Source organism: Ranitomeya imitator, chromosome 9 (genome assembly GCF_032444005.1).
Source record: "Ranitomeya imitator isolate aRanImi1 chromosome 9, aRanImi1.pri, whole genome shotgun sequence".
Lineage (NCBI taxonomy): Eukaryota > Metazoa > Chordata > Amphibia > Anura > Dendrobatidae > Ranitomeya > Ranitomeya imitator.
The window spans coordinates 33,841,907-33,866,532 of NC_091290.1; the positions used below are offsets into that span (position 1 = coordinate 33,841,907).

At 42.7% G+C, this 24,626-nt stretch overlaps 1 protein-coding gene across 1 annotated transcript; it reads right to left on the reverse strand.

Moving 5' to 3' along the window:
• Window positions 1-371: 371 nt before the first annotated feature.
• LOC138648757 (transmembrane protein 272-like) lies at window positions 372-18,730 on the reverse strand. The gene is made up of 6 exons (XM_069738624.1): window positions 18,607-18,730; window positions 18,311-18,346; window positions 16,027-16,086; window positions 7,682-7,858; window positions 5,433-5,587; window positions 372-505 (listed from the first exon to the last, which is right to left on the reverse strand). Exons 2-6 carry the CDS (start codon window positions 18,330-18,332, stop codon window positions 479-481), a joined length of 441 nt encoding a protein of 146 aa, XP_069594725.1. The 5' UTR covers window positions 18,333-18,346; window positions 18,607-18,730; the 3' UTR covers window positions 372-478.
• Between the last annotated feature and the right edge of the window lie 5,896 nt (window positions 18,731-24,626).

The following is a 24,626-nucleotide window of genomic DNA, read 5'->3' on the forward strand; positions in this document are numbered from 1 at the left end:
GTCGCTAAAAATGAACATATCAAAGTGACTTTCTGCGCTCGTGTTCCATCTTTTGTTACGTCTCTTGTTGGCTTCAGGTATCGGAAAATGTGAAGCGATTATTAAGAAGTGACATGTTCATTCTTCGCTACTATATAGTGTAAAATACAGAAAAAACAGCAATGGCAGAAAAGCCAGAAAAAACCCCAGGAAAGACGCTCAGGAAAATAGAGTCTTGTCAAAGTGAATTTGCCTAGAAAAACTTGGCTGGAGGGAACAAAGGTGTTGTGTGCACATGTCCTAACACATGAAATGCATTGTATCCTATCTAATTTGTAAAAAAAAAAAAGGGGCGTTCACGTTCGAAGCACATAATGACCAGGAAAGCTCCATTGCGTTATAGTGATTTATGAATTTATTACAGATTATATCTCCATGAAACATTCTTTCTGTGAAGGGATGAGATGACACGCATTCCAGTTTCTTCTTTCTTTTGTGCTCAGATGAGAGAGGCTTTAGTAAGGCTCTGCAAATAAAGCAAAAACAGCCAAATTACTGATTACATCACATACAGTAAATTCATCACTCAGCATCGAAGAGCCGAGTATTTGATATTGCTGGTCCTTGAGACAGTTTTTGGTCCGGTCTCCCATTTAATCTGGTAACACAAATCGCGCGGATCACAGTTTATGTTGCCTAAATCTTTCTCTATAAATAAAACTACTGCACGTATCCTCGTAATCATTACTTTCGAGATTACTGTAAGTAGTAAGTGTCATAGTAAAGTATCGGAACCTGCTGTGTAACGGAACGTATGGAACTCGATTGTATCAAGACCGGCGTTTTATAAATAGTGCAATGTGCCAAATTCATTAATGACTTAGTGCACTTTTCAGCTGCAGTGTGCCACCGCAAGAAATATTCTCTAGTCAAAGAGTACATTTCTTTCATAAGTTGTGCCACTTTTGATGAGTTTACCGGCCAGAGTAGAATTTCTGGCGGCGAGGCAGACGCTACTGATAAGATGCACCGAATTGATTAAGTTGTGTGCGGCTCTTAACGAATTCGATGCTTCTTATTCTTGCACGCTCCTCATTAACGCTGACGTACGAAATGGAACGAGTATGTGCACACAGAGTTTTTTTAGGATGGTCAAATAGGATGAATTTTTAAGTGGAAACGGTTTCCAAAAATTCTTCTTCTTTGCAAAGTTTTTAGAAAGTTTTGTCCCGTGGTGTTTTTGCAGCCTTTTGATTGGGCGGTACCTAATTTGGAGCCGCTTTAGAGAAAGGACGTCCACTTTCCTTCCTCAAGCCAGGCTTTTTTTTTTTTTTTACAAACTGAAATGATGCAAAAACACTCAAAAGACTGAACGTATGAACGGCAATGTGGTTTTACTATATTAATTAATAGGTAGGGGTTTGCAAGTGATTTTTCAGGCGTCTTTTAGAATGAAAAGACTAAAAAAAAAAAACTTTAGAACTTGCGCACACAGCAGAATAAATCAGACGAGTGCGATCCGATTTTTTTTTAAATCGGATAGCACTCGGTAAAATGTTATTTAATGAGGGCAGTGCCGATGACCCATTTTTTTCACTGACAGAATCTGTCTAACAAATGAAGTAGCACTCTGTAACACTATGGCATGGAAACATGAAATATATGAAATTGGAATTGCATTACTGCACTAGAAAATAGAAAAAAATAATGAAGATACTTAGCGCATAAATTGGCCAATTCATGAATGCCCAACAGCCATGGTAAGGCGATCTTCTTTGCTGGGGACCCTTCCTAATGTGTCTTCTCTCATGTGCTAATAGCCTACGGTACATTTAGATGGGTAGACAGGATCCTGCTGTAATTAAAACAACTGCCATAGGCTGATGGCTGATGGGTGAAGTGCTTGATCAGAGGTCCACAGCAAAGAAGATCGCCTTGACGTAGCTGCTGGGCACACATGAATTGGCCAATTTATGCCCCAAGTATCTTCATTTTCTATTTTGTAGTGCAGCAATGCAATTCCAATTTTATATATTTCATGTTTGCATCCTATAGCGCTACAGAGTCCTACTTTATTTGTTAATTATATATGGAGGTTGATAGTCTTATAGACCTGTTCACACCTGGTCTCTGTTTGGAAGTGACGGTCAGTCTTTGAAAAAACAATTGCATCATGCTTCACTTTCACAAAAAAATTGGATAGGTGTGAGAAAAAAAAAAATCGGAACTATCCAATTTTTACAGGTACATTGCAATTCTATATCATAGGAAAATGTAAATGATTAATAGCTGCGGGGTAACAAAAAACGGATTGCACACGGATGTCAAGTGAGAAAAGAAAAGTTTTTTCTGGATTAAAATCAGATGGATTTTTAATAGACGTGCGTATGAAAAATCATCCAGAAAAAAATACGATTTTCCTTTCCTATTGTCTTCCGATTTTTATGCCTATGTAGTTTTTTTTCCATCCGTTTTGTCCATGAACAATTTCAATGATACGTTTCAGCCGACACGTGATGTTTATATTCCAGGGAATTTTCATTGTAATTTTCTATGTTGCTGAATATAAAATAAAGCAGAAATGCCGCCACATCACGCTGTCACTCTTAATGCACTTGTATACGTATCCATTAAATCCATTACATGTCTGTTTTATATTCTGCACTCAGGCAGCGTATGATTATTATAATGTATTCAGAGCGTTTCCACATATCTTCTGTAAAATAGGATCAGCAGTGACTCCTCGCTGCTGTATGAGATTTCCACCACACCCTTTACTGATGGTGCGATCCTGTCGAGAGGAGGATTAAGCTTGTTTTAAAAGACTTAATTGATGGACGTACAGAAATAATAAATGTGTGACTAGGGCTAAAAACATCCTTGTGTTTTTCTTTATTTGATAGTTTGTTTTTATAAGCGTTGGTTAGAAATAAAGGTTAAGGCTGAATTGTGATTAATCGTCTTTTTACCATATTGTTTCACGGTGAGTCACCATAATTTGTTTATTCGGAATATGACAGTTCTTGCGCCCTCTACTGGGTCGTTTGGGGTATTGCAACTAGTGATATTCACACCCTTTAGGGCTGAGGAGTTTAGGATACTTTGGAAAGGGCACATTCAGGCGTCAGTGATGCTTCTCGTACGCAAAAAAATGGTCTGAGTTTCACCAGTTTTTTTTATCAGAATGTCACCAGACTTTGGTCAGCGTGTCAAGTTTTCGTTAGTTTTTCTTGGATGAAAAAAGAAAAATTGTGAACTTTTCTTAAGCTTTCTCAAGTTCTATCCGCTACAGTGTCATGTTATTGTACTAGGATTTCCAGGGACGAAGGGCTCCTACCCTGTCCCTCAAGCTAGGAGGACCCTAGACTATCCCTATCCCCCAGATTACCCCTGATGGTGGGGATGCCAGGGTCTCGTGCCTCGCTATGCTCCTATATGAACACTTATCAGTTTCCTGCCCCACATAGGGAGGCATGGGACAGAAGTGTATGGAATAACACAAACCTGACATACAGGGGAAAACATCTCCAAAAACTACTTCGGCACACAAAAATAGCAAGTCAAATAAATATATGAGATTTATTAAAAAAAGATTCATGTGTTCACAGAAGAACAAACAAGCCAACGTTTCGGCCATTCGGGCCTTTATCAAGGTAAATCTGTGAATCGGGAACTCAAGGATCCTTGTGAGAGACCCCTGTTACAGGAGTCCTGTTAAAGGTCTAGTTGAGACGGACGTCTTACTTCAGAGCACCATCTATTGCTAACAGTTGAGCACAAACCTATTTCTTACTACTAGATAACAGCAGACAGGTATAGAAGAAAACCACAATAATACAATTACACACAAAATATGACCGAGTGGGAATCAAGGAAGAAGTAGGTGAGACAACCCAAATCGGTAGAGGATAAGAAGAAACATACAGAAACCAAATCCACGCAGAAATCTCCTGAAAACAACTCTAACCCACCTGCTTCTAACTCTGAACTCTCCTTCAACTCCAAACCAGGAAGTGGTAAGCTATCACTGGCAAGGAAAGAGGATTCTTAAACCTGCGGGGAGTAACCAACTCAGAACAGCTGATACAATAAGACAGAGAACTCCAGAAGTCCAACTAAGCAGTTTGACCCTTGAAGAAACCAAGAAGGTCAGAACTGCTAATAGGACAGTGAAGCTGTTCTAACAACTGCAGGTGCATATGTCTCCAGGCGCTGTGATTGTCTGACCCCACTCTGTCACGGTATCCCAATGACACACAGATGGCACTCATCTCCAAAAAATCTGGTATCTGAATGAACCCAAACATTGGCTATTCTTACTGATGTTCCCAAGCTTTGTTTCACTGCTCAACGACATCAAACATTAGAACAACTGCATAATTCTCATGCATAAATCATCATTTTATGAGTCTAGCTATAGAATGAGTGAGCTCAAGAATTGACATTTCTTCAGTCTCTGCTAATGCAGCCTGTCTGACAGCTGCAGCTTGTACTGAGCAGTTTGTGAGCTCAGCAGCATCAGGGAGGAGGGTCGCTGAGGAGGAAAGAGAATTAATTTTTTCAAAACAGACCATTGAGCCATTCTCACCAGGACTGTCATAGTAAGTACACCAGCCTTATCAAGTCCAAAGAATCTTTTTCTTATTGTAGGCAGTTCGTGTAGAGAAATCTCTTATATTCTACTTTAAGATTTGTAGAATAAATTATCACATTACATTATAACATTATATGTGCGGCTTCTAATCTAAAGCCAGGTCATACACCCGGTATTTTTTTTTTCACTGACTCAGACTTACATTGGAGAGTTTGAGTGAAGACTCGGATCAAAATGGATGTCTTTGTGAATTATGCAAAATAAACAAGGACAGGTGAACAGCTACATCAAATACAATAGGTATGAGTTTGGTCTGTGAAAACCATAGATAGAACTCGCCTACAAAAACTTTGGCGTCTGAATGAGCCCTAACCCCGGCCCTTGCTACGGATGTTCCCAAGCTTTATTTCACGGCTCAGTGACACTAAAACTTGGTTTCCTTTTGACTTTTATTTACTTATTTAGCAAAAATAGGCCACTTTTTTTGCTTTATCTAATTTTTCATTTTTTGGTCTCTGTATCTTTATTATTGTTAATTATTGATTGCACGATGTTTTGAAAGGGAATAAAAGCTAAAATGACTTTCCGTTCCATCAGTCCCTCCGGAATTAGTCGGATCATCACCACACACCTTTGCAAGTAGAGTGTGGGAAGAGTTGTTGATCGCCTGTCCAAATCCATAGTCTGGAAGAAAGGCGGAACGGAAGGAAAGTCACATTAAGGTAACTGTATTCCGGCTTGTACGCGTGCAATATAGTAAAAGGCAATGACAAATATGCTTGTCTTGAGCTGTTTGGACAGACGGGGGAATGTTATAGGGTAGTGGGCAACCCCTCGAAAATGAGTGCAAATAACTCACCTTGAATCCAGTGAAACAGATAACAAGCACCAATGTAACAGAGACTATAACAACGTATATATACTGGAAAACCAGAACGCCAAATGAAAACTGAAAGAGGACAGTATTGCAAAGGAAGGGATATACCAGATGAATGGAAAATACCCAAAAGCTACCTGCAATATAAAGAGGAAAACCAAGGTTATGATGAAAATCAGATATTCACACCTCCAACCGGCCAGGATGCGCGCACAATCGACAGGTATCATGCATGTGTCATCAGATATTCACACTTCCTTCCTGCCAGGACGCGCACACAATCGACAGGTATCATGCATGTGTCATCAGATATTCACACTTCCAACCTGCCAGGACGACCGCACAATCGACAGGTATCATGCATGTGTCATCCGATATTCACATTTTCTACCTGCCAGGGTGCGCACACAATCGACAGGTATCATGCATGTGTCATCAGATATTCACACCTCCAACCTGCCAGGACGCGCGCACAATCGACAGGTATCATGCATGTGTCATCAGATTTTCACACTTCCTACCTGCCAGGACGCGCGCAGAATTGACAGGTATCATGCATGTGTCATCAGATATTCACACTTCCTACCTGCCAGGGAGCGCACACAATCGACAGGTATCATGCATGTGTCATCAGATATTCACACTTCCTACCTGCCAGGATGCGCGCACAATCGACAGGTATCATGCATGTGTCATCAGATATTCACACTTCCTACCTGCCAGGACGCGCGCACAATCGACAGGTATCATGCATGTGTCATCAGATATTCACACTTCCTACCTGCCAGGATGCGCGCACAATCGACAGGTATCATGCATGTGTCATCAGATATTCACACTTCCTACCTGCCAGGGAGCGCACACAATCGACAGGTATCATGCATGTGTCATCAGATATTCACACTTCCTACCTGCCAGGACGCGAGCATAATTGACAGGTATCATGCATGTGTCATCAGATATTCACACTTCCTACCTGCCAGGATGCGTGCACAATCGACAGGTATCATGCATGTGTCATCAGATATTCACACTTCCTACCTGCCAGGACGCGCGCACAATCGACAGGTATCATGCATGTGTCATCAGATATTCACACTTCCTACCTGCCAGGATGCGCGCACAATCGACAGGTATCATGCATGTGTCATCAGATATTCACACTTCCTACCTGCCAGGGAGCGCACACAATCGACAGGTATCATGCATGTGTCATCAGATATTCACACTTCCTACCTGCCAGGACGCGAGCATAATTGACAGGTATCATGCATGTGTCATCAGATATTCACACTTCCTACCTGCCAGGACGCGCCCACAATCGACAGGTGTCATGCATGTGTCATCAGATATTCACACTCCCTATCTGCTACGATGCGCACACAATCGACAGGTATCATGCATGTGTCGTAATCATGTTGAGTGTAATCGTGCTTACGCCCCGACAGCGCCGCTCACCTACTAATGTGAAAGCCTGACAACCCCTCTAATGCTCCTGAACCCATGTGCATGCAGATGTTAAAACTGCAAATACTCCTTGGGCCGAATGACAAGTATAAACTGGTAAGAATGAAACATGGTTTACAAATGATGTCTTCACACCTCCAACCTTCAGCAGATGTGTCACCAAATTCCACTATGGAAATGGCATACATGATTAAATAGATCTTAGTCCTGATGAGACACTAGAATGACTGCATAATTCTGATGCCAAAATAAGCATTTTATGAGTCCAGAAATAGAACGAGAGAGCTTATGAGTTTAAATATATTCAGTTTCCACTCACCGAGCCTGACCGACAACTGCGGCTTGTACTGAGCAGTGTGAGATGTCAACAGGGAGGAGGGACATTGAGGAGCTGTCAGATTATAGAGCCAGGACTTGCATAATAAGCAAATCAGCCTTATCAGGTCTAAGGAATCTTTTTCTTATCATTGGCAATTTGTATAGTGAAATCTGTTATCATCTACTTTAATATTTACAGACTAAATGATGACCGACTGCAATAAGAGCTGCGTCTAATCTAAAACCAGAATATATATATATATATATATATGTATATATATATATATATATATACATATATATCTACAACAGAAGTACTGACATTATCTAAAATAGGCGCCCTAAGCTTCAAAACCCAGACTACCTATAAAGGCTGTACTGTTCACAGGAGAAAGGCACAAAATGATAAGTATCAGCACTCGGGGTGAAATTGCTGTGATACTTACCAGCAATTAACCAACAAATGATAAATATTAATAGAAACCCCTCCAATACTGCACATAACTGGCGGCAACAATTTTTTAATGGCAGCAGTAGGATGGTCAGTAAGTAACTGGCTCCAGACACTATTAAGTAAATTGGAATCAGTGGATTCAGAGGACATTCATCCTTGTACAATACACCTGTTGGAACATTAATTTAGAAAAAAAATATTAATTGCTAATTATTTTATTAATCAATTTACATAATGGAATATGCTTAAAAAATCCACTATATGGACATTATAGGTTCACATTACGTCCACAGGAGTTTTCATGACCTCCTATTCTACATCCATAGACATTAATATGGAGTCGGTCCCTTTGCAGCCACAACAACTTACACTCGTCCGGAAGGGTTTCTATAAGGTTTTAGGCCACATTCACACTAGCAGTATTTGGTCAGTATTTTACATCAGTATTTGTAAGCCAAAACCAGGAGTGGGTGATAAATACAGAAGTGGTGCATATGTTTCTGTTATATTTTTCCTCCGATTGTTCCGCTCCTGGTTTTGGCTTACAAATACTGATGTAAAATACTGATGAAATACTGAAAGCATGGCCTAAAACTGCACCTTGATGCCCTGGATGTGACCTTGTAAAGAGGCCGCACTGTGTGGTAATTAAGAACTTTCCTAGGCATGAATATAAAGTTGCCATGGGTGCGGTTGTGTGTAGATACAAGTATAAAGGCTCGGACTGGCCCACAGGAGAACAGGAGAATCCTCCGGTGGGCCACCACCGTCTTATACAAGCAGTGCAAGACTATGTACAAAGGCAGCATCTTTTTTATTCAAAAATCAGCCCAGTTTATTGCGATGAAAATATGTGAATGAGAATAAAGTCATATTTGCATGTAGCTGAAAAGTGGGGGCCTGGAGTTGATGTTCCTGGTGGGGCCTCGGCACCCCAATCCGACACTGCCTGCATACAACAACAGTATGGGTTGAGCTCTGATTTGCAGATTTGGGTTCTACTCAGTGGATACAATAATAACTACTGAAATTGCTTCTTTTTATTTACTTTTTTTTTTAGTTCTGCTTATGTAAAAATTTGTCATCATGATCCTTTCCAAAAAATGTACAGGCAGCATGGGGTTTGTCATCATGATCCTTTCCAAAAAATGCACAGGCAGCATGGGGGATTTATGAATTTGCAGTATTCAAGACTTGGAAATTATCTGTAAAAAGTGTCCTTTTGGCCTCCAATGGTCCTATAGTGATCAAACCACCATCTAGAAAAAGTATAAAATTGCACAGAAGATTTTAACAAAATTTCGGCGGAATTTTCAGAGTTTTTAATGATATGTAAATACTAGACACGTCTTGCACTTTCTCTGTTAGGGGGGTATGAGATCACTGAAAACTTGGGGTGCCTAGTTGGAAAAGGGGTAGAGCCTAATTAGCAGGAATAAAAAAAAGCGGCAAACTTTGGAGCAAATTTCAGGCACAGTGTAAACCAACAAAGAGGAGACTTGGACTAGGTAATCCAAAGATGTGACAATTTTATGATACAGAATCTTCCACTGTGATAAACATTGCGCTTTTAAAGACTTTTACAAGTTTATTTTTTCTTTATTTTTGTTTATTAACCCACAATTTTTCTTTTTTGTGTTTTAATTTATTTCCCCCATTTTTCCCCAGAGCCGTCACTTTTATTTTTCTCTCGACACACCCTTATGATGGCTTGTTTTTCATGGAACGGGTTGTAGTTTTTTTTTTTTTTTTTTTTAATGATGCCATTCGTTTTACTATACAATGTATGGAAAATATGGAAAGAAAAATCGAAGTGTTATGAAATAGTGAAAAAAATATGATTCAACCATTATTTTTTGGGTCTTCATCGTGCAGTAAAAATGACGGGGAAACCTGACTTCCCAGGCGAGTGCGATTTACATTACTAGCCAAACATGTATAATTTTATTAAAGTGGTTAAAAATGTGTAAAAAATTTTTTTAAAAAAGTTTGTGTTGCATTTTTCTGGGTGAAGTAATTTTGTTACTTTTCTGTTGATGGACCTGTGTTAGGGATTGGTTTTTGTGTGGTCAGCTGATGTATTTATTGATACCTTGATTGCCATTTATTGTAATTTTTAAGATTTGCGTGGTGGGAAAAATGTGCAATTCTGAGGTTTAGATTTTTTTCTCTCTATGTCGTTAATTGCACAAATTTATCTTGTTTTATATTTTTATTTAATGGATGTGAATGTACTAAATATCTTTATTTTTATTATTTAAATCATTTTTTAATACAATGATAAAAGGAGAAGGATTCAAATTGTTCTTACTTTATTTTTTCTTTCCCTTGAAGGAATTGAACCAGTGATCATTTAATTTAAAATGACATTCTCCTCTAAAGACCAGCCCAGTTGAGCTTCAGAAAGATCAAAATGTTAGCCATGGAGGTCTTCAGAAGGCTCTTGCCTGCCATGGCACCCAATGCTCGTGCTGCGGGGAGCTGATGGGCTGATGGGAGCCAGTGCTCTTGCCTACAATTCAGCAGCTTCTGAGGACATTATGTTGACAGAGCAGCGGCTTCTCATCCACTTTGCTCTGTTGATGGAGCATGACTGCCAACACAATGCTGATTGACAGCCGGATCTCTGTGGCCTAACTGCGGGGAGCTGGCTGTCGATCAGCATGACATTGGCAGTCAAGCACTGTTGACAGAGCAGCCTAGGAGAAGAATAGCTGCTCTGTTGACATGGAGCAGCTGAATTACCGGTGACAGCTCTGAGCCAGCCCCGGGTAGAATAAGCTGGTAGTTGCCTCTGTTAGCACCGGTCTGTTGGATTTTAGACCCAGAGAAAAAAATATATAACAGTCCTGAACAAACTCTTACAGGGTTAAGAAACCTTGAAGCAGTTAAAATCTGGTTCAGTTTTTGGGTGGCTTCGATTGGAAACTATAGAAAAAGTGTAGCTGCCGAAGAGATGCTGGCAAATACTCGTCGGAAGAATAACCGCCAGAGTTTTCCTGAAGTGTTCTCGCCTTGGAAAACTTGGCGGTTCCACCAGTGTCTTAATGCTGTGTGCACATACCCTTACAAGACACATTGTTGTAGGAGAATTCTAGTTTTGACATGTAAGGAGAAGAACAAGGAATTTACTTGATGCAACAGGGGGATACACCGCACCACCTGCATAGCGCACAAGCAGTAGGGAAGGATACACCGCACCACCTGCATAGCGCACAAGCAGTAGGGAGGGATACACCGCACCACCTGCATAGCGCACAAGCAGTAGGGAAGGGTACACTGCACCACCTGCATAGCACACAAGCAGTAGGGAGGGATACACCGCACAACCTGCATTGCGCACAAGCAGTAGGGAGGGATACACCGCACAACCTGCATAGCACACAAGCAGTAGGGAGGGATACACCGCACAACCTGCATAGCACACAAGCAGTAGGGAAGGATACACCGCACCACCTGCATAGCGCACAAGCAGTAGGGAGGGATACACCGCACCACCTGCATAGCGCACAAGCAGTAGGGAGGGATATACCGCACCACCTGCATAGCGCACAAGCAGTAGGGAAGGATACACCGCACCACCTGCATAGCGCACAAGCAGTAGGGAGGGATACACCGCACCACCTGCATAGCGCACAAGCAGTAGGGAAGGGTACACTGCACCACCTGCATAGCACACAAGCAGTAGGGAATACACCGCACAACCTGCATAGCGCACAAGCAGTAGGGAGGGATATACCGCATCACCTGCATAGCACACAAGCAGTAGGGAAGGATACACCGCACCACCTGCATAGCGCACAAGCAGTAGGGAGGGATACACCGCACCACCTGCATAGCGCACAAGCAGTAGGGAGGGATACACCGAATCACCTGCATAGCGCACAAGCAGTAGGGAAGGATACACCGCACCACCTGCATAGCGCACAAGCAGTAGGGAGGGATACACCGCACCACCTGCATAGCGCACAAGCAGTAGGGAGGGATAAACCGCATCACCTGCATAGCGCACAAGCAGTAGGGAGGGATACACCGCACCACCTGCATAACGCACAAGCAGTAGGGAGGGATACACCGCATCACCTGCATAGTGCACAAGCAGTAGGGAGGGATACACCGCATCACCTGCATAGCGCACAAGCAGTAGGGAGGGATACACTGCATCACCTGAATAGCGCACAAGCAGTAGGGAGGGATACACCGCCATCACCTGCATAGCGCACAAGCAGTAGGGAGGGATACACCGCACCACCTGCATAGCGCACAAGCAGTAAGGAGGGATACACCGCACCACCTGCATAGCGCACAAGCAGTAGGGAGGGATACACCGCACCACCTGCATAGCGCACAAGCAGTAGGGAAGGGTACACTGCACCACCTGCATAGCGCACAAGCAGTAAGGAGGGATACACCGCACCACCTGCATAGCGCACAAGCAGTAGGGAGGGATACACCGCACCACCTGCATAGCGCACAAGCAGTAGGGAAGGGTACACTGCACCACCTGCATAGCGCACAAGCAGTAGGGAAGAATGCACTGCACCACCTGCATAGCGCACAAGCAGTAGGGAAGGATACACCGCACCACCTGCATAGCGCACAAGCAGTAGTAAATCTCCCCCACTTTTCTTTTTTTCTCAATTAAGATGCCATTGTTATGCACGTAAATTTACCAGTAGGTTTCAGTTTATACATATACAGTGTATATATATATAGTACTGCTCCAGATGATCCCTAATGGAATGGTCACTATGTTAATTTGCCTCGAAGCATTCCTTTCCATCTACATGAAATACTTACATAATTAATGAGGCTTCTATACACAAGTCTAACAAGTTTAGCGTGTCAAATGTGCCAACAATCATTTAGCAGCCAATATAACTTCGAAATTACAAGTAACGTCCTTTCTATCCCAATATTGGAGATTTAGAAACACGGGGGGGAAGATTAGACATCAATCAAGATTTGCTAATACCTTTTTAGAACATCCTATTGTTCAGCTTCTCTTCATTTTTTAGATCCTTGAAGATTCTCAACAATGCATCTGAATGAGAAATGATATTCTCACATACCTAAAATGCAAATTCCCGCATACCTAGAATGGAGAGATTCCTACAATTGTATCCAGTTGAGGTAGTTTCTTGAGTAACACGTGAGTTGTGCTAATCTCTCTTTTGTCCTTTTAGATTGGGACAATCACAGACGGTGTGAATAAAATGAATTGGACCTTCAGGTTTACAGAGGATTACCTGAACTCTCATGGGTGTACACAGGATTATAGCGCTCAGATTGGCCCCATCCCAGACTGTGGTAGTTTCCTTGCAATTATCAGTCAGTGAGGTTTTAGTCTGAGCCCTAATTTTGTATTAAGCAACAGGGTTTGATATCTGTATCTGAAATCCTGAGGGAGTGGGAAGACCCAATAGTGCTGGAGAATGTTAAATAAGGACACTAAATAAAAAAATAAGTCTAAATTCAAACTTTCTTCACAACCTGGGAATTTACTGGTTTTTTTTTAGTCTGTTGAATGGATTAATATATTTAGTATAGAAAGTAATTCTTTACAGTGCTTAAAGGGAATGTCCGGCCTTAAGCCAAAAGTCTACAGTCACATCATCATCCTCACATTGTGCGATTGTTACACCCCTGGTTTTCGCTTCACATCATAAAACAATTTGTTTTTACATTGGTATGTACAAAGTGGAGTCATATTCTAGAAGACTGGTGAGAAATTTCTCCCTGTTAATACCTTGAGATGCCATGTATTGGTACTTTTTACCTATAATACATAAATCCATTGAAAGACAGCAATGGGAATGGGTGTCTTGTAATCTCAGGCAACTTGCAAGCCAATTGGGAGTCATTAATGGTCTGTTTAGACACCTCGGCCACAATCCTATGCACACAGAATGATAGGTAATATGATCATTGTGTGCACAAAGATCATCAAGTTATATCAGTAGCTCATCACCTGTTTACAGGAGTTTTTACTGGTCCATATAAACTTCCAAGTTTTATATTGTCGCACAACGTTTAAACGTTAGTGGCAATATCAACTGTCAGGGACCGCGATGGGATTGCCAATCATGCCAATATTTGCAGTCTGTCGGTATCAACTTTTCAGGTCGATAAAAAATATAAAATGCCGGTGAGCATTTTCTTCACAAAGTTGTATTTTAGTCAATTAGCTGATGTCTTCCTAAAAAATATGGCAATTGTTTTCTATTTTTCATTGGCTGTTTGTTTGGGTTTGTTTTCCTGAATCTTTGAACATTAAAATCGTGTAACTGGGTCCCACTGGTTGCTATCAATTTTGAGCTGATGGCACTGCTGAACATCTTCCCATTTCAAAGGGAAGTAACCATGATGTGTCTTTCAACGTTTCTGTGGTTGACCTCTGCGTTTAACATTCTCAACATTGCCCATTTCTTGATGTCCTCAATGATGAAGAAAAACGGGCAGACACTTATCCAGTCTGTCTGGGATTGCATGAAAAGACCTGGATTTGTGCAAGCGACATTCACAGAAGATCTGTGGTTAGTTCTCCAAGATGTTCGGAAAAACTCCCTGCCAAATTTATTCCACAACTGTGTGCAAGTGCCTAAAAGAATTGATAGTTTGATGCTGTTTTTAACAAATAATGATTTGATTTTTCCTTTGTTCATTCCCTTTTGCTTTTTTTGCTAGGTTATATAAATTATTAATATATATTGTGAGGCAGTGAGGGGAACCATATACAAGGGTCGTTATATTTCCCCCAGGATGTGAATAGAAAAATACTGAAGTCGCTGAGGAGGTGTTGTAATTACAGCCACAGCTGTGGATACAACGCAAAATAAAAATGAGTGTGAACTTGGTCAAGCTAGTTGACCGAGACATATTTAGGAAAACCTGACATTGGCTTTTATTTTTGGCGAAAGCTGTAGGAAGGTAGTGGGATGGATCTCTCCCTCCAGTCCGGGTCTTGGAAGTGGCCCATGTCCACAATTCCCATTTAAACTTTCTGGTAAGGGTTGGGTGAGTCAGTGTTGGTTTGCAAGCAGCAGAGCTGAAGGCTCTGTGCAAGTAGTCAGAGATTAGAGCAAAGACATACTGCACCCATGAGTTATACAGTGGTGCAGTCGCCAATGGCAATAGACCAATACAGACTTTCCGGCCGCGAACTGGATGATAAAGTTTGGATTTATTTTGTATGTTAGCAAATAAAGACATTTAAGTCGAACTTTGTTGGGTCACAGCCTCATTGCCACACGGACGTGAAAGCCGCTCTTGCAATATTGCAAGATCGCGTCCGTACAGCAATGAGGCAGTGACCCAAGAAAGTTCAACTTACCGTAAATGTCTTTCTTTGCTAACATATATACACTTAATGCATATTTCTTTTGAACATGGGTGTGCCTTGTGTTTTGAACTCATTTCTTTCATTAATCATACTCAAGAATTTGCCTTGCCATTATCCATAATCTACATAAAATCAAAACAATCCCACCCAGAATAGCAGACTTTAATGTCCACACTGTGGAGCTTGCTGTACATTGGTACTGGGTTGGATTAGGGCAGGTGAAGACGGCCGTAGATTTTCTCATCCGAGAGAATCGAGCTGATTATGCAAATGACACTCTGATCTAACTCAGATCAGAGTGTCAGCATAGTGTGATCCGATTATCTAGGATGAGGAGAAGATGGAGAAAAAAAAATTGCTCCATCTTCTCTATTCTGTCAATCGGACTGCACTCAGATGTCATCTGAGTGCAGTCCGATGGTTTCCATCCTCTCACTGACTTGCATGGCCGAGTGCGTTCTAAATATCGGATAAAACTTGGGCATGTAGCAATGTTTTCCTTGGACTGTCTCTGTCCGAGGGCAAAATCAGACCTGTTCACGGCCCTCCTAGACTAACACTGGTCCAGTGTGAACGGATTTTTTTGTCGTATCGCACTCGGACCGAAAATTTGCTAATCTGGAAGAGCCCTTAGAGAAACTAATTACTACATGACGGAAAATGCACCAGGCAAAACGAGGCTGCTGGCCACAAAGAAATATCCAGACCGGGGCCTCTCACCTCCGATATTCCAAGTATTATCCTGGTGGCTTCTAATGTTTAAGAGAGGCAATAATTCCCATTACGTGCTATCTGCGCTGATTATAGTTACTCCCCTATGAGTTATATAAAGGACTATACTCGGAATTGTTTAATACTGAAAAACCATTAATTGTCTTCTGTGACATAGGTAAAAAAAAACACCCAAAAAGTTTCCTTGATCCTTCCATACATTACTGTTATCCCCTCTCATTAAAGCACACCGGAGGATAATGATAGTGGGATTCATACTTTACCTATTGTGATCATAGCAACGCTTAACCCAAACCACACCAGCAAAATAAATATCTGAACTCCTTAAAAGAAGAAAAATAATACTATGATTAATAAATAATAAAAAATAACAATGCAATCATAGTTACATTGGTTGAAAAAAAGACAGTTTTTTTTTTTTTTACACCAGTCTGAACCCTTTGAAAAATATTTTGATTCCCTGGACAACCCCTTTAAATTTCCCTCTGTTTAGCATATTCAACGGCATGTTGATCAAAAACTTCTTTACAGAAACAGCATTTGGGACACAATATTTTAATAAAAATGAAGGGGAACTCGTCAGCACGATTCTCCCCTCCCCTTACTGTTTATATGTCATTTCCTCTTGAACTATATAACCTCATCCACACCTTTATTAGGCTGGTTTCACACTTGCGTTTCAAAACGCATGCGTTTAAAAAAAAAAAAAAAAACGCATGGTGAAAAAACGCATGTTAACGCGTACAAATGCTGCGTTTTTTTGACGCATGCATTTTTGCATGTGGTGAAAAAAACGCAGCGTTTTGACGCGTTTACATGCGTTTTGTCTTGCGTTTGCGTTTTTTAAACGCATGCAGATAAATGTGTGACAGCTGCCAATCATCAAAATAAAGTAAAAAACCCACTATAAACAGAAAGAGCTAGGGTTAGGGTTAGGGATCCTAACCCTAACCCTAAAGGGATCCTAACCCTAACCCTAACCTTAAAGGGATTAGGGTTAGGGGTAGGGTTAGGGGTAAGGTTAGGGTTAGGGGTACGGGTAGGGTTAGGGGTAGGATCCCTTTATCAATTTTATGGTGTGGGGTGGTTTATCAGTGTGTGTTTTTGTTTTTTAAAAAAAAAACACATGCGTTTTTAACGCATGCAAACGCATGTGGTTAAAAACGCATGCGTTTACATAGACAGCAATGCGTTTTTTTGCCGCAAAAAAAAGCATGCTTTTTTTGCAGCAAAAAAACGCAGCTAAAAATACTACATGTTGCATTTCTGCAACACAACGCATGCAGAAAAAACGCATGCGTTGCAAAATGTTAAATATAGGGGGAAAAAACGCATGCTTTTTTTGCATTTTTTACAGCAAAAACGCAAAAAAAAACCCGCAAATGTGAAACCACCCTTAATGCGATCTGAAAAATCACTGTTTCAATTATTATGCAAATTAAACTTAAGTGCTCTGGGAGTGTCAAAGCACTTGCCAAGCCTCTGCCTTTCCAGTTTTATTCTCCACCTATCCCCACCTTCTTCTGCTTGACTAATAGGTCAAGTCAATAAGCTATCAGGTAAGCAGAGGAAGGTGGGGAATAAACCTAAAAGAGACAGAGGTTTGGGAAGTGCTTTGACACTCCCAGAGCACTTAAACCTCATTTACATGTGGATTAAAACAGCAATCTTGCAGCAATGGACCAATAGATTGCAGAAGTAAAGTTGTGGATGATATTGTCTATCAGAGAGCAATATGATCTCATGCCGACAGATTCCCTGTAAGATAAATGAGCCTTAAAGGGAACCCATCATGTAAAATAACGCTATAAACCTGCAGATATGGGGTTAATCTACAAGTTAATAGTGTCCTGACACTGCACCTGCAGCACTGAGAGCCCGTCTTTTCTGGAGTAAATTAACTTTATTCCTACCACCAGCGTCCAACTTCCAGTCATAGGCCGATGCCGGCAATGACTGACAGCTGGTCCTAATGATGAGCTGCTGTCAGTCAGTGCTGGGGGCGTGGTTACAGCCGCCACTCCCTATGCTTTGAGCGGTGACGGAAACCGTGCCCTTGACTCAGAGTGACGCTACTGGGGGACAATAAAGTTCATTTCCTCCCGGCAGTGGGGCTCTCAGTCCCGGCACCGCACGGTGTCAGAACGCCATTTTGACCTACAGATTAACCCCAAATCTCCAGATTAAGAGTTATTTTACATGAGAAGTTTCCTTTAAAAAAACTAAGGAATATTTTAAACTAACATAGTATGTTGAAGTAAGAATACGCCTAAAAATAATCGCCTCTCACACAGCCAAACCAGATCTCCACTTTGCACTGATGAGGGGCAATACCCCGAAACACAATGTCTGAAAATTGAGATTCTGCTTTGGCTATTATCCTAAGTCATGTGACAAGGCTCGTTAAAGGGTCGACATTGAGTTTTAGGATTCGCTACTTCCAATAGGTGGCGCTAGAGTTCTAGTTCTCATCCTCTCTGGAGAGACAATTTGCATAAGTAGTAAGAAAAATGACAATCTAACGTATCACATAAAAAGGTTCCTTACCTCCACTAAATGTGACTCCCATGATTATATGATGCCCTGAAATATACATTATTTGAAATGACTTTGTATTCTATAAACGCCATAAACTGTTCTACACAAATAATCTCATATTATACTTTTATTTTTTGCTTAAAGTTTATTTAACTTATAAGGCTAATCCCTTAACTTTTGTCTGCTAAGCACAGTCAGAGCCGAAAAAACGCGACCATAGTAATCTCATGTACGACAAAAGAAACAACGGAATGTTCAGATTCTCTGCTACAAACATTGATATAAGCAACAATTCTGTGACTTACCTGCAGTTCTTGTTTCTTTCAAATCCAAGAAATCAGAAGAAACCTTTCATGAGGATCCAGAAGATAAAGGAACAGGCAGCCAACACATGTTTTTCACTTACTTTACCCTGCAGCCTATGACATGTACCGGATTAAGGATGCAGCTACTAACAGCCCCGAAGGTAAAAGTGGAGAAATATCTATAATCTGCATGAAAAAAAAAATCTAAATAATGTGTGACTACTCTGCAGGCCTGGCAAAAAGGCAAGAAGAAAAGCATGGATTAGCAACTAGAAAAGTAGTTTGTTTCTACTAACATGCTCTTATGGCCCAGGGGAAAAAAGGGCTGTTCTGACTTAGGATACAAGTCTGCAGCCGCTCTATGTGACTGCAGACTTGTGAATCCTCACATCGCATGCATTGCATGCACAAGTATATGATTTGCATACATGCAGTCATGTGCTGACTAGACTTAACACAGCCTTGCTCAATGCAAGTGAAGACTGAGCTTCTCCTCCTGTGCACTAGAGTGTAGTATATATCATATTCATACTCCAGGTGTAGTATATATATTATCCAATCCTGGCTTTGCAGGTCTAATAACAGCAGCTGGGTTCGTTCAGCAGTAAGGATGGAGTAGAGACAGAAGAAAGGCAGAGCTGCTGGTTAGCTGCAAAGAGAAGTGTGCTGGAGACAACAAGAGGTGTTTGTTTGGTGAACACGTTTAATGTGAATGTGAGCTGCTGCTGGGAATATCGAAGCTAGTGAGGCTGTTACACTTATCTTGTTTCATTTTACCTGAAGAAAAGGACTGTTTATGTTATCCATGGATACTGAAGAAGCTGTAAAGTTTATGATGGACAATAAACTACATCCTATATTGTTTGATATGAAACCCACTTGTATCCAAGCGGCTACCTAAGAGCGTGAACCTCAAAAGTACATATACCTATCAGGCTATGTCACACATCAGCTGTGGGGATTGAGTCACAGAAGTTCATATGTAATTCCCAATGGTTATTTTACTAGAAACTGCTATGAAATTCACTCTGAAACATGAATCTATGGAGAACTAGTTTTCTTATTTCGGTGAGGAAAAAATTAGGCTATGTGCACGCAACCCTTCCAAAGACAATGGCCACATGGGGAACGTCAAGGAATTTTTGGAACAGAAATACTCCAAATCTCAAACTCCACAAAACGTTTAAGTTTCTGCTTAGTTTCTACCCAGAAAAAGAGAATCTGGACCCCTAGCAGCAGCTGCTCTGACGGCACATTTTCGCAGCACCAGTCTCTCAGCAGGTATTGTACTGAGGATTTTGAACCTCCCTACTAATTTTTGTACTTCGTATACCTGCCTATTTACTGTGATTCACTGGTGTATGTGACATTTAGCAACTAGCCCCTATAGCAGATATAGCTCCAAATTGGGAGCATTTCATTACCTTTAACTCTTTAGGCTCCTGTTCTATCCATGGATTTATAGGCAGCTTTTATTTGCACTTACATTTGCGTATTCAGCACTATATGGCAATATTTGTCAGCTGAGCCATTTCCACCCCCCCCCTTCCTTTTTTTTCCTGCTATCTCCTTGGATTTAAAGACTATACATGAGCCTAATTGTTTTTTTTTATAGGGGCGCTTTAAATTACATTCTACTTTACTGTGCACTTTATTACTTGCTGCTGCTACTGCTCCCCATTTGTTTAGAGGCTTTATTCTGCCCTGTCTTTATAATTATTTTTTTATCTTTGTTATTCAGTAAAGTATTTCTTTTAATTTTACTACTGTTTCTTCTCACTTCTTATCTAAATGGCACCTACCATAGTAGATTATGTTGATAATGTATTGTTGAAGTGCTCCTTACCCGCCTTCTAACTACGACTATGGGAATAAAAAAGAACCCTGCAGCAAGGGGAGAAGAGGATGGTCTGATATGACCCTCAGCCAGACTCTCCTTAATATAGTCCTTCGTGGCCTGCCTTTCTGGACCTGCCATGTTATAGAGTCTGCTCTTTGGCAGCTTGGCACCAGATTAATGGCACAACCATAAGGACGATGAGGGGGGATGCTTTTGGCTTCCCTGCTCAGAAAACACATCCTTGAAGTCGGACAGGTAATGGGGCACGGACTGGATATCTAGCCTTGCCAACTGGGTACCCAAGCAGTGTCCTTGACAGTATGTATTCCACTTTACCACTTCCTGAGTCTGCCAATCAATTACCAGATTGTGCCAAGCGAACCAAGGAAGTCCCAGCACCACAGGTGAGGGCAGACCCTCAAGCACATGGCAGTTTCACACCCCAGAGTGTATGGTCCCCACCTGTAGCCGCAAGTCACGGACCATCTGCGTGAAGTGCCCCTGTTTTAGAGGGCCAGAATCGATAGCTATAATGGGTATCGGTCTGAACAAGGTATGTGGTACAAGGCCTTGGTCCCTGACAAACCTAGGGTCGACAAAATTAAACCCCGCCCCACTGTCCAAGAAGGCGGAAACGTCCACCTTCTTTTCACCCACGTATAACATAGCTGGAAGGAAAAAAAATGAGTCTTTCCCACCGAGGTTACAAGTACACCCGAGTTGCCAACCTTCCCGCAACCCGGACCCACTAGTTTTCCTGCGGTTGTTTAAACAAATGACGGGTAGGACATGTGCTCACAAAATGACTCTTCTTGCCATAACAGAAACACACTCCCCCCCCTTACACCGGACTAATGCAACTTTGCTAGGTTGGGACATCGCACCCACCTGCATGGGTTCCACAGTTGAATCAGTACTGACCATGCTCAAACTTGGACCTCCTGCCCCCCAGAGGTGATTCCCTATGTCTCTGACGAAGACGGCGATCAACCCAGATTGCCAAAGACATGGCCGCCTCAAGGGAGTCAGGAGTCTCAAAGAGCAAATGCATCCCTTACTCGCACAGAGACCCTCACAGAACGGACTACGGAGGGCCGGGTCATTCCACCTCGTGTCGGTGGTCCACCGCCAGAACTTGGAGCAGTATTCCTCCGCCAGATGGTCTCCTTGCTGAAGTTGGCGCAGAGATGACTCAGCCAAGGGGACGCGATCAGGTTCATCATACACCAAAGCCCAGGGCCTGAAAGAAATCCTCTATTGTCTGGAGTGACCGAGTCAGATGGGAGAGAAAATGCCCATGCCTGTGGATCCCCCTGTAGGAGCGAGCTAACAATCCCCACTCGTTGCTCCTTTGTACCAGAGGATATCGGGTGCTGCCGGAAATATAGTTTACAGACCTCATGGAACATGACAAACTTTTCCAGTCCCCCAGAGAACCTGTCTGGCAGTGCGATCTTGGGATCCACAATGCTTTGCCCGGAGGGCGAGATCCCCACACCAAATGTAACAGAGTGCTGTGAAACCACCGTGCGTAAATCCGCCACCTCCAAACTGAGCTGCTGCAACTGCCCTGACAGCGCTGTGATAGGCTCCATCATGGATCAGAAAAATGCTTTCAGTCTGAGTTAATGTCACAATAGAACTGGTGAGTAAACTGGGACCAGGGGCACCTTTCCTGGCCCTAACACTAGGGGGTGCCCTAACTTGCCCTGGTCCCCAGGATACCTCAGATGGCGAGGATGCCGGGGCCTCCGCCCTTGCCCTGTCTCCTAGCTGCAGCCCTGCGATAATCCCTTTCCCCACCCGGGGAAGAGAGGCGCTATAGTGTACCGCAGTACACCAACCCGACAAACGGGAACCAAGACAAGGGTAAAAGAAAACTCCACTCACACAAAATATACTCTTACAAATAACAAAGGTATTCACCAGGGTGTGTAGGAAGGAGGGAAGAAAATAAGGCAGGTAAGGATGAGGAATTTTCAAGCAAACAACCCAAGCATCAGTCGCACAATAAATTCCTCCAGCTCTCCAAACACCAGCTTCTCTCTCCAGGTCTATGTAGCAAGTGCTATCTCAGACAAGGACCTGCCCAGCAGGCCTAGCTTTTATAGGAAAGAGGAGTGGTTAACCAAGCACAGCCGAATGCAGGGATTTCCACATGGCCGATTAAACCCTGCTGCCTTTGACTTAAAATCCAATTTTATCATATTAAAAGATAGCAGCTTCTACTCCTTTCTAAGGCTTCCTGTCACGAAGTGACTGTCCTAGCATGACACGACCCAACAAGTGGACGGTCACAAAACGGCAAAACACAAAAGGGTACACCAGGGACACTAACAACGGTGGACCCTGTCGGTAGGGAACTGGGAATGGACACCTTCTGCACTCACCTGAGAATATTCCCTGCTCTTACTAGCGTCCTTATACAGGTTCTTTTGGGTCACCCACCCCTGGCTGAATTATACGGAGTCAATGGCCTGGACGCTTAGGGGTTTAGTGTCCTACACCTCAGGCCATGGGTCTGGACAAAATGAGCATCCACCAGATTGACACCTGCTCCATTGTCCACAAGCACCAGTATACACTCAGTTACCCCGCCAACCAACACTTCAGCAGGCAAGGTACACTGAGGGAAGAAAAATACACTCCCTGGTCGCCTCCGTCCACACGACAAGGGGGATGCAGCTTCTTAGGTGGTACAGGTATTTTGGCAGGAGCTGGACAAACACCAATGAAATGACCAGTCCACCCACAGTAAAAACATCCCCCACTCCACGGTGAACCGCAGGCAACCCCGTTTGGGAACCAACTCCTCCCAGCTGCATGGGTTCGTCCACCTGCTCAAGGGGTTTCCCCCTCCCTAGCAAGGCTACCGGGGGCACATTTGGTGTATGTCTCTCCCTCAAGCGTCTATCTACCTGGATGGCAAGGGACATGGCGGCTTCCAAAGACCTGGGGGTGGCATACTGCACAAGAGCATCCTGCAACCTTGGAGACAGACCCGGCCTAAAATGGCTCCTAAGGGCAGGGTCATTCCACTGTGTGTCAGTGGCCCACCTCCTGAACTCTGAGTACAGCAGTACTCCTCAGCCGGCCAACCCCCCTGCTTGATTTTACGCAGTCAGGATTTCACCAGGGAGATGCCATCTGGATCCCCATACACAAGCGCCAATGCCGCAAAAAACTCGTCAACGACCGTAAAAATGGAGAACTGAGTGGCAGGGAGAAAGCCCAGGATTGGGGATCACCATTAAGAAGGGAGATAATCCCCACACGCTGTTCCTCACGCCTTGATGAACGAGGGCGGAGCCTTAAGTACAATTTACAGGCCTCCTGAAAAAAAAATGTATCTCTCCCTCCAGAGAACCTGTTAGGAAGATATCTTGGGTTCTGGTTGAACCTGCACCTGGGCCAAAGCCCAAAACCCCACCGACTGCTCCAGCTGTTGCACCACCTCACCACGCAGCACCTTAAACTCCTCGGTGAGGGTCTGAAGCAGTTGGGCAAAGGCCTGCATTTGAGCCATGGGCCTCCAGAAAAAATGGGTTGGTTGGTTATAATGTCACAAAGTGACTGTGCTAGCATGATCCGACCCGACGAGTGGACGGTTACAAAATGGCTTAACACAAAAGGGTACACCATGGACACTAACAACGGTGGGCCCTGTCAGAAGAGAATGGACACCTTCTGCACTCGCCTGAGAATGTTCCCTGCTCTTACTAGTGTCCCTATATGGGTTCTATCACTGTCGCCCAGCAGGATACCTAATCCCTCACTTACCCTGCTCCTAGCCCTAAGTAGGGAATTAGCAAGTGAGAACACTGGTCCCACTGCTGCACTAAGACAACACAAGGTAAGAAGACAAACACCACAGGGAAAAGGAAACACAAAACACTTTGCTTTTCTCTGCTGAAATGCACCGTACAGCAGAGTAAGGCACCAAATTACTGCATTCAACTGAAGCACCACTGAACCAGCAACCTCCAGTCTTCAGCACGGTTGGTATCCAAAAGGACCTGTATAACCAACAGTCAGCTGATGCATCAGGTGACCTTTTGAAGGATGGTGCGAGTGGTCACTAACCGCATCAGCAAACTAGGCAGCAATGTAATTACCCCAGCAGGCACCGGAGGAAAAACTGCACTAACTGCCGATGACCTGAAAGGAAAAAAGTTTTAAA